This window comes from Gigantopelta aegis, chromosome 8 (genome assembly GCF_016097555.1).
Source record: "Gigantopelta aegis isolate Gae_Host chromosome 8, Gae_host_genome, whole genome shotgun sequence".
NCBI classification, from domain to species: Eukaryota; Metazoa; Mollusca; class Gastropoda; order Neomphalida; family Peltospiridae; genus Gigantopelta; species Gigantopelta aegis.
This window is the reverse complement of record NC_054706.1, coordinates 17882187-17893461: the sequence shown is the minus strand read 5'-3', so window position 1 is coordinate 17893461 and position 11275 is coordinate 17882187. Positions and strand designations below refer to the sequence as shown.

Genomic DNA, 11275 nt, shown 5'->3' with positions numbered 1-11275 from the left:
TCAAAATGTGTTCAGAGTGTCGTAAAATAAACTTTGTTTTTCTTTCAAACATATTTCTCTGACTGTCCTGTGAGCCATGTACCTTTTCCAAGATTCCAATCCAGAAAACCAAGCTAAATTAAAAAAAAACTAAAGAAACAAAACAATTAAACTTCTTTTTTTTCTTTTCTTTTTATTGACAGCAAGGCAACAATACAATACAATGACTGCAGATTAACACGGTTAGCAGACTGGAATGTTCAAATAAGAAAGATACAGAGTACCTGCTGTCATGTAAATAATTCTTTTGCATATTCTCAAAGAAATAACAGTAAAATTCAGGGTTCATATACTGTAAATGGGACTTTCGTATGTAGGCTTTTACATCTGAAAGTGACTAATAAAGAAAAGAAAGAAATGGAAATAGCACCCACAAATGATAGATGATAACCAGTGGAGGTGTGCGTGTGTGGCAATGATGACTTTGCATAGAAATAATATCTAATCTGCTGTGTTAAATACTTTTTTAAAAGTAACTGCATTACCAAACAGCAAGTGCAATTGTTTTACTTTAGTTAAATTTGAAACCATAAATCTTTGACTTCCATTTCTGCATTTGACTTTGAGATGTGAACTTTCTTCACATGCATGAACAAACCGTTTACAGATCTTTCGAAGTATATGAACCCTAAATATACATTATTTCAGTGTCAAATAAAAATACATAATACATTTCTGTATATTTTCTTCTATTTTTAATGCTTTCTTGACTAAATTAAACATAAGACAATAAGAATTTTAAAAGCCATTGTAGATCAAATGAAAAAAAGCTTTTAAGAAAACAAAATTTTTTTTTTTTAAATATTTATCATAAGATATTCCATTAAGTATAGGAAGAAAGGTTTTAGACTCATAAGAATCAGCACCATAGAAATTACTATTAGAAAGCAATAACTATAAGCTTACTGTAATACGCATTTGCCATTAAATGTAAAAGATGTTAATATTTTACGATGTGCACCAAAGTCTATATGCAAACATAATATGACCAGACAATATATATGACATGCACATATTATAAATTACCCAACAATTCTAAATAGAATTAAAAATAAAAATAAAAAATAATAATAATAATAATATAACACTGAAATTAAAATATTTTTTTCTACATCAAGGTTTTTTTCAAATTTAATTAATTCTACCCCTTCCCCCAAACTTATGTTCAAGTTGAGAATGTTGTTAATGCTCATTTAGTATAATAAAATATTACCCACAATGCCTTCAATACAGAAAATGCATAAACAACCCTCTCTCCAAAATATTTTATAAGTGAACACAACCAAAATATCAAATCACAACTAAAATCTGTATAGTTTCACAAAGTGGAATGTCCAAAGATGATTGGAAATATTTGTGGCAATCTGTCACAATAAAACATTTTAAAAAGACATCCAAAAGCACACACAAAATCTGTTTGTAAACTCATTATCAAATAAAACATTGTATAAATTATTCTAAATATTTCTGAATAGCAAATCCCTAACAACAAAAAGGAGGGAAGAAAGAAGAAGCTGCATACCTGCCAATTACCTTTTAATAAAAACCACCGTTCCAAGATACATGTGTATTTGATATTTTTGCCAAATTTATTTTTTACATCTTATTTACCTTTCCTTATTTCCCTTTTAATCATTCAAGGCGTTAACGATAACTATATTAGCACAATTGCGACGAGTAAAGAGCAGGTTTTATCAATGGTTAATCTATTGTTTCTAAAGATCAGAAAGAAAAACTTTACTTCCTGCAAGTCTCTCGAATGATTGTTAGCTTGAAATTATCGAGCTAACAATCATTTCGCTCACCCATGTCTTTATTTGTATAACTCATTTTCCATAAATGTGTTACACAATTTTTCAATTCTCAGAGAATTGGCAAGTATAAAACAACCCTTGAGTTTTCCTTTGGTCTCTACTACATGACAGACCGGTTTTAAATTCATATACATATATGTACTATCATAACAATTTCTGGTACAGAGATAAAGTACATCTCATCTAATTTTATTTAATGCTTAAAAATACATGATTTTAGTTTTACTCAGTAAAAAACTTAAAACATCAATACTTTCTTGTAAAATCTATTTTATAATGCTTACGTACATTAATATCTAAAATATTAAAGCTGCAATCTCCATTTTCAAAACCCAATTGGAGTTCTTCCATAAATAAAATTATGAATCACATATTTAAAAATATAATTGATTAAAACGACATAACATGATCAAAAATAATTTTGTGTGGTTGTAGAATTATCATTTTCTGATAGAAAATACAAACGGAATTATAATCATTGGAGACAGCAGCTTTAACATACATGCACACATTAATGCTGATTTTTGAAAGTTGGACAGAAATATATTAAAAACATTAAACTCAAACAAAACCATAAATGCCATAAACATCCTCAAAACTATAAAACAAGATTCTGCAGTGTAATATATATATCAATAAAGTTTTAATGTATAAATGTATGAATATCTCTCAAATGATGTGTGTGTATATATAGATATATGTACACATACACAAAAAGGTAAAAATAAAAGAAAACGCCACCAAAACAGATGTAATCTAATTTACAAAAGCAACATTATTGAAAAAAAAAAGCAGCTGATAAATGTACAATAAAACATACATTCGAGTACAAAGTAAAAGTAACTACACATTTCCTCCTTAGCTGTATGCCTTGAGTAAAACGATGATAATATCCTACTTGTAGATGGCTTACTGCTTAAACAAAACCTATCGTCTTTCTGACGGCTTACGCACAGTATGACACTTTTCGTGACAAATTCAATTTAAAGGATTCAGTTTACAACATAAGAAAATTACATATAAAGACAGCACCAAATAAACTCATACTTAATTAATTTTATGCTTCGGGTTCTTCCAAATTTTAAAACAAAAATATATTTTTCAGTTGTAACAAATATATGTTGTGAAACTGTTCTAAAAGTTATAAACTTATAGTAACAGTCTGAAACTAAGGCAATCAAATGAGTTTTGAAGCAAATATTTGGACAATATATCAGTACTGCTGAAACTATTTGTGTAAACATTTCTTGCGAAATGAATGGATATGGAGGACCCAAAACAGAGATTCAATCAAGCATAGCTCAATAAAAAATAACTGAGCTAGCAATAAACTATATTATCTTCTGGTGAAATCCCTGCCTACCAACAACCAACTGATTCTCACGTCTAATTATCGTCTATAATCTTATTATTATTATCCAAAAGGATCACACCTTGTAAATTCTAAGTACATTAGCAGTTAGTATCAAATCATTGCATAGACTTTCATCAGAAAATACAAAAACATCTGTCAGTAGGTGAATTCCTTTTGTGACCCATCATATAAGTAGCTTTTGTTTACAAGCCATAGTTTCCTTATATAATTGTTAAGTTCTGAAATTAATCAGCCACTGATACATAAATTTACCATGTTTAATTTTGAACAATATTGACATTACATTCGTTTTGCATTCTGAAAATTATTTCAGCAAATTTTTATGCATATTATTACAATATACATATTTTTTGTCAACCCCCCCCCCCATAAATATAGTTTTAACTTTCTGGAACAGATTATTTAAAACATAGAAAAGCAAACTTTCTATTACCATTCCAACAGTGTTCCAGCTTATCTAATAGAAAAAAGAAATTCAATATAGTTTCTGTAATGCTTTAAAATTCTAATGTGATTCAATTCAAAGAAATTGGTAGGTAATAGTTTGATTATTGTAAACTCTTATTCAGGATGTTTTTAACAGCTAGATGATGCAGTCTCTTCTTTAGTTCCTCTTATGTCCAAGTAAGTCAATGTTTCCTGCAAGAGAAAAGATGGTTAAGACTGGACTTAAAACTCTATTTACATGGCCATATCCTCCCAAGGATCAGGCACGTCCATCCCAAGCCAAATCTCTGGCAAGGTCAGTGGTTGGGCTTGGAACAGAAGTGACAATTAGCCTTAAAAAAGGGAAGAGGGGAATTTAGAGCATCAATCAAAATCGTAAATACTGGATCATTACGAACATAACTATAATAATCTGATTATCTTTTGGGAGTAAGGATTAATGCTGATGTTCAAATTGGAAAAATCCAAGTGATTCTTTCATGAAACAAGTACTACAAGTATTGTTTTACATTGAAAGGAAAGGAATGTAATATTTAACAAATCACTCAACAAATTTTAATTACATTTATATGACGTCAGACACATGGTTAAGTACCACAGAGATAACAAGAGAGAAAGCCTGCTGTAGCCATGCAATGGGCTAATCTTTCCAATTAGTAGCAAGGGATCTTTTATATGCAGCATCCCACAAACAGGATAGTACATACCATGCCATTTGTCACACCAGCCATAGCAGACTGGCTACAACAAGAAATAGCTCAATTTAATGCTGAACATTTCATACAAAACATCTCCAACCATAGTCTGGGATGTGATTCCATTAAAAAATAAAAGATGAATCTTAAAATTGTACGGCAGGCCCCTATTTAAATAACAGACAATCCTTAACCTTCTGACTACTGCAGGCAAGATATCTTGCCCAACATCACGCCAGTCGACATACTGTACACTGTATACAGTGCATTCCCCAATTTACATTTCTCGCAGTTTTGCACACAACACTCACCGGAATCGATTTATTAACAGGAAACGGAAGTCAACTCAGCTTCCTGTGTCTTTAAATTTAGATTTTTCACTGTAAAATGCCTTGGGATTTTGAGTTGAAAAAGTGGTTTCCGGCAAGTATTTTCGCTTGACAACAATGGCAGCACGTCACAGTAATTTTCAGGGATCGATAGCCGATTGTGACTGCTAATTTGTTAATAAATTTTATCGTTTTACCACCAGCGAAAATCACAAAATATTGGGATATGAATCGTAGTTCGTTTTTTAACACATTTTTTTCAATATTTTGCCTAATTTTAATCAACATTAACTGATCTAAAATATTATTAAAATTTGAAAAATCCACAAAAAAAAAACTTACCGATTCAAATATCAACTTTATTTTATACATTTATAAAAGAATTAAGTGAATAAAAATGAGTCAAAATTATAAACTTGTACACACTCAATGTGGTTCTTGTCAAAAATTTACCCAGTAGTCTAAAGGTTAAGTAACAGACATGTAAGGCATCTAATACTTACTGCAATGGGCCTTGACCCTAGAACGTGTGCCTGCGACCTCATTTCCATTGAGATCAACACACCAGCATGTCTTGGTGTCGAATGAATTGCCTGAACACTGCTCCTTCTCAAAAAAACCTTCCTTATCGCAACGTGGAACATACGATTCTGTAACAGTAGTAAAAGTTAAACAGTTAGGGCCGAATTTACAAAGCCTGTTTTAGACTTTCATGCGTGTAACTACACGCATTTACAATGCTTAAACATTTGCCTTTAAGAAAAACCTGTTTTAGACTTACACACATGTAACTACATGCATTTACAATGCTTAAACACCTGCATTTAAGAAAAACAGGCTTCATAAATTCGACCCTTAAAGTTTGTTTTGTTTAACACCATAAAAGCACACTGATTTATAAATCATCAGCTATTGGATGTTAAACATTTGGTAATTTTGACTGGTTGTCTTCAGAGAAAATACACTACATTTTTCCATTAGCAGCAAGAGATCTTTCATATGCATGTTCCCAGACAGGACAGCACATACCAGTCTTTGATATACCAGTCATGTGGCACTGGTTGAGATGGACGTAACGAGTAATTCACAAGCGTTATACCAGCATCAAGTACAGTATATTTACGTACAGTATTATTGGAGAAGCAGCAAGATAAAACCACTTTTAGACATGTGTTTATGTCAGTATTATCAAGTTGTAGCCAGCTAACCGCTATCTAGTTTTTAGTCACATCCATTTTCTGTGTGGGTTTTTTCATGTTGGGAGTACAATGTATATGCAATTTTAGATGAAGAAGAGGGTTTTTGCTTTCTACTATTACTACTTTGCTTTATATTTCACTTTAAACTGAAAAGGCTGTATATCTAGCATTTTAATTTGGAGATCACTAACTGCTATAGCCTAAAATTCAAGAAAGATCTCCAACTATGACACTAAAACAAAACACATGTAAGATGCACATTAACATATTTGAAAAACCTGAAAAAATATGAATGAAAAAAAAACATTCACTGGTCCTGGTTTTCCATAAAAGATACATTTTTAAATTGCCTAGTTCAAACAAGCAAATATAAATTGTAAGTCCTGGCTTTTGCCTACTGTTCTTACCAGAGTTAGATTTCAGCAAAATATGCACTTGTCTTAATTTCTCAAAGCATGGTGGCACTAAAATGAAAAATACATTAAAATAAAACATATCACAATTATTACTTTTCTGTTTCAAATAGGTGGTAAAATTTCAGAGTTAAAATACCTCAGTAATCTCAGTAAAAAGCTGTATATTAATTTCTAACCTAGGACAAAAACCTATCCAGGCACACTATTTCATTGGTTACGTACATGTAGTCCCATTATTCAAGCAGTAAATGTTCTTGCTACCTGTACCTGTTGTTTACGTCACTAGATATACAAGGGCATAAACAAAGTTTGTTTAACCTCACAACTAGAACACATTGATTTATTAATCATCGGCTATTGGATGTCAAACATTAGGTAATTTTGACATAGTCTTAGAGATGAAACCCGCTACATTTTTCCATTAGTAGCAAGGAATCTTTTATATGCACCATCCTGCAAGGGCATAAATGGCATCACAAAATATTCAGCTTAAAAAAAATTAAGCGATTTTTATATACAGTGAAACCTGTCAAAACTGGACCCTCTGTAAACTAAAATCCCTCAAAACCAGAAGTGTTTAAAATATCAGTAAAGAACAGAAACTCTCTAAAACGGACATTCCTTAATACCAGACTTTTTACATGGTTTAGTGTGCGTCTGGTGGAGTGAGGTTTCATGTATAATATTTATACTGTCTGTAGAGGATACTTGATCCTATCACATGTCACATATCAAGCAAGTTAAACTTAAAATAACAAGAGTATTTCCAGTGAAAGTTATAGTTAAATTTTATTGTGCATAACTACACCAATAGAAAGAAAGAAATGTTTTATTTAATGATGCACTCAACACATTTTATTTACGGTTATATGGCGTCAGACATATGGTTAAGGACCACACAGATTTTGAGAGGAAACCCGCTGTCGCCACTACATGGGCTACTCTTTCCGATTAGCAGCAAGGGATCTTTTATTTGCACTTCCCACAGGCAGGATAGCGCAAACCATGGCCTTTGTTGAACCAGTTATGGATCACTGGTCGGTGCAAGTGGTTTACACCTACCCATTGAGCATTGCGGAGCACTCACTCAGGGTTTGGAGTCGGTATCTGGATTAAAAATCCCATGCCTCGACTGGGATCCGAACCCAGTACCTACCAGCCTGTAGACCGATGGCCTACCATGAAACTACATCAATAGAGCACATTAATGCATTAATCATTGGCTACAGGATGTCAAACATTTGGTAATTTTTGACACTAAGTCTTACAGGAAACCTGCTATATTTAGCAGCAAGGTATCTTTTATATACATTATCCCACAGACAGGACAGCACATACCACAACCTTTGATATACCAATCATTGGGCATGGATTGCGAAAGGAAAAAATTCAATAAAAGAACAGGTTTACAGAGTTGTTTCAATCCTATGAAAAAGCACCTGAGACAAGCGCTCTACCGTCTGAGCTAGATTCCCACCTCTATTTCCAGTGAATTGGTCCCCTGACGGGGATCGATCCTAAACCGACTGCAGATCAGGTGAGCTCTTTTCCACTGGGCTATGTCCCACCCATGTGTCTGCTGAGGCTGCTTGATCCTATAAACTATCACACTTCAATCAGTTAAATTTAAACTGGACAAGACAACTTACAAACATCGGCGTAACAGCAGCACCACTCGTTGCGCGAGAGTCTGCTGTCACGGTTGTGGTCACATGACAGGAGGAAGGGCGTGAGGCACGGCTCCCGACCGTTGTTCTCGATGACGTCCAGTTCCGACTGACTCAGGTGGTGGTCCTTGTTTGTGTCCAGGTGTCGCATCTCCCACATCACAGACTTCAGACACCGGCACCGACCCTCTGTTAAAACATGTACAAAACTCTCTTTTACTTATTAGACATATTTCAGACACAGGCACCGACCCTCTGTAAAAACAAAAGGTAAAGTTTGTTTTGTTTAATTACATCATTAGAGCACACTGATTTATTAATCATCGACTATAGGATGTAATTTTTGACATACAGTCCTACAAAAGAAACCTGCAACATTTTTCCATTAGTATGGGTTTTTTTAATGACACCACTAGAGCTCATTGAGCTCTCCTTCAAACTTGCCTGGAGTGTTTTTGTGATTGCTCGTCTAGCACCATTGAGCTTGCCATGGTTTAGCTCATGTGAAGACTGTGATTAAAAACAACTTGTAAGATAAATGCTATCTATTGGACACTCATGTTAATATTATCTATATGTGCTATATATACTTTTATTCATAAAAATACAGAAGACACCTGAACTTAGCATTTAGTGCAGGTCTAAAATACATGCCTTTATATACAGAAGGGACATATTTTCAATGTGATCGCTGTATATGTAACATACAATTTATGATTTTTATTGACTTCTACAAAGATAGCAGTACAAATGAAATGACAAAATCAATAGTAGTTAGATATTTAAAGAAATATCACCATTTTTACGTTTCATAAGATAGGCCTATACTGAACACCAAAACCCCCCCACAAATATAATTTTCAGCAATATCAAATATTGTTTTTAAGAAGATATTAACGCATACTGACTGGCAGAATTACAGTTTGATATACCGCTTATCAGTTCACAGAATTCAGCCTTTGTAATCAAGTAAACAAATTATAATTACAAACTAACAATAACGCCCATTTGTGTTGCTATTTGTTTTCAGTACAGCAGCAGCTTAGGATTTTTATTTTTATGCTCATCTTTGTGACTATCTTAAGACAGTAGCCAGAGATTATTTTTCACTGGACCGATTACCATGATGGTGTCGGAGTTCCTTCTTGACTGACTGATGTCCATGGTGTTTGCGGTGGAGACGGTGATGGTGTGGGTGTTTGCGGTTGTCGACAGCGTGCAGTAGGCGGAACCAGCCGGTGAGTCGCTCACGCATGTCATCCAGATCACTGAGGGTGCACGCTGAAATGAAAACAGTACAGGCTTCCGAGAACTGAGAATTGAAAACTGGGCTAACCCACTTATGGGTCACTCAAAACGAATACAGGTAAATAACTGTGTTTTTTGTATAATCCATTATGACTATGTAAATGATATCCTATATATAATGCAAGAATGAAAAATCTGTTACGCAAAACCCAGTGAATGATGGTTGCATGATCAAAACTATAGTTCTCTTAATTTTTTGAGGCTAGAATAGAACATGTCTTGTCAGTGCCCTGTTTACTGCTTTAAAACTGAAAATATGTCATAATACACCACAATTAAAAAACTAAAGTCTGTCCATAAAACGGTTAAAAAAATAGAATTAAGAGTTACTTCCCTTCTTATTATATATATATAAAAAAGTCATGCATTTCACCAGACACTTCTGAACTTGGATAATCCACAATATAATTAAGTGTTTTTACTGTAATTTCTAAATATTTTATTAACTTTAAAATGTTTGAGCACAATTTATAAACTATAATTATTTTTTTTTCAAAAATTAATCCAGTAATCTAAAGGTTAATGTGAAAATATATGAAATAAAAACACGATACAACAAAAGAGTGACTGCAACCAAAATCCTCACCCACTGTGTCAGGATGTTAACTGTGTTATTGACATTCACACGCACATTACACCTCTATACTTCACACAGACAGTACAATGCTAATAGAGACTGGAATTTAGTCTACAATATCAGGTGTTCCCTTATTACATTCACTCAGTTTATGTAATAATCTAGAATCAACTCACTGTGTTCATGTTTTTTGATACCACTATGATGTTTCCAGGCACGCACAATTTCTTCCTAAACACAAACATATTACACAAATAATTAACAATAATCATAAATTTCAATTAATAATAAACTAACACATGCACTTGAACTATGTCCATAAGAAATCAAGAGCTGAAGAGTTCTTAAAATTCTGGTTTTTGTTTTTCTTTTCTTTGGGTCAGAGGATGTATGTGTGCACAGTGGTAAAAATTAAAAAACATTTTGACTGGTGTTTTTAACTAGAAATGATACTACCCCTCAGAAAAGACTGCTAGCCCAGTCCATTAGTGGATGGCATATGACTGGCATATGACCATTCTGAGAAAACAAACTTACTTGTGAATGAGTAGATAACAGGGATGTGATAACCATTTGAAAATAAAATCTGAAATGATCTTAGAAAGGTGAAAACTCTATACAATACATAAATAAAGGTAACTTTTCAGCATTTCAGATAAAATGCAGTCTAGTCTACTTTATGAAAATCCTTTTGCACAAAACTACATTCCTCTGCTAATTGTAAATGTATCAGGGTTTCTGCCAGAGGGTACGAAGTGTAAAATTATGTACTCTAAATGAATACATTTTTATAACTTTTTAGAAAAATCATAGTAAGAGAACCGGACCCATATTCACAAAACATCGTAAGCTTAGTTTTACACGTAAATGTAAATCTATGACTGAAGAGCTATTTACGAAACAACGAAAACGTAAGTTATGTGTAAAGTTGGACGTAAATATAAGAGTGCCTCCAGTTACAACTAATGCTGCACATAAGTCGTGTACATATAATAAATCAAGCACGATCGCCGTTATTTACTATTATTTACGAAAACTGGCAGCATTTCCAATAATTGAAGCAGTTTGCGATGGCAAACGCCCACGGATTTAACATATTTTTGTTGGTGATCGAACGGAAGTTTTCGACTCGGCCAATTTCTCCTGAGTTATCTTTTCCTTTTTAAGAACTATCCTCAAGTTCGTACCAAAACGCGGATCCTCACCAATACCAAAATGTCATGATTCGCCGTTCGCGATGTTATTGTTAGAGGAGACAAACGAAATTGCGTTTTGCGCATTTGTTATTTACCCTGTAGCCATCATTTCTAGTGGGATTTTTAAAAATTTCCCCGTGAGTGTTAAATCGTGGATTTACATCCAACTAAGTTACGTTTACATTTACGACCGTCTTTGAGAATAAGGTGCTT

At 33.3% G+C, this 11275-nt stretch overlaps 1 protein-coding gene across 1 annotated transcript in view; it reads right to left on the bottom strand.

The window, feature by feature from the left end:
• Window positions 1-375: 375 nt before the first annotated feature.
• LOC121378195 (testican-1-like) overlaps window positions 376-11275 on the bottom strand; it is a 33415-nt gene continuing 22515 nt past the window's right edge. Inside the window, exons 5-10 of the mRNA XM_041506272.1 lie at window positions 10043-10097; window positions 9104-9262; window positions 7964-8170; window positions 6306-6362; window positions 5203-5349; window positions 376-3867 (exon numbers count right to left, since the gene is read on the bottom strand). Of these exons, the coding sequence (XP_041362206.1) occupies window positions 3833-3867; window positions 5203-5349; window positions 6306-6362; window positions 7964-8170; window positions 9104-9262; window positions 10043-10097 (660 nt within the window). The 3' untranslated portion in view covers window positions 376-3832. The remainder of the gene's footprint in view (window positions 3868-5202; window positions 5350-6305; window positions 6363-7963; window positions 8171-9103; window positions 9263-10042; window positions 10098-11275) is intronic.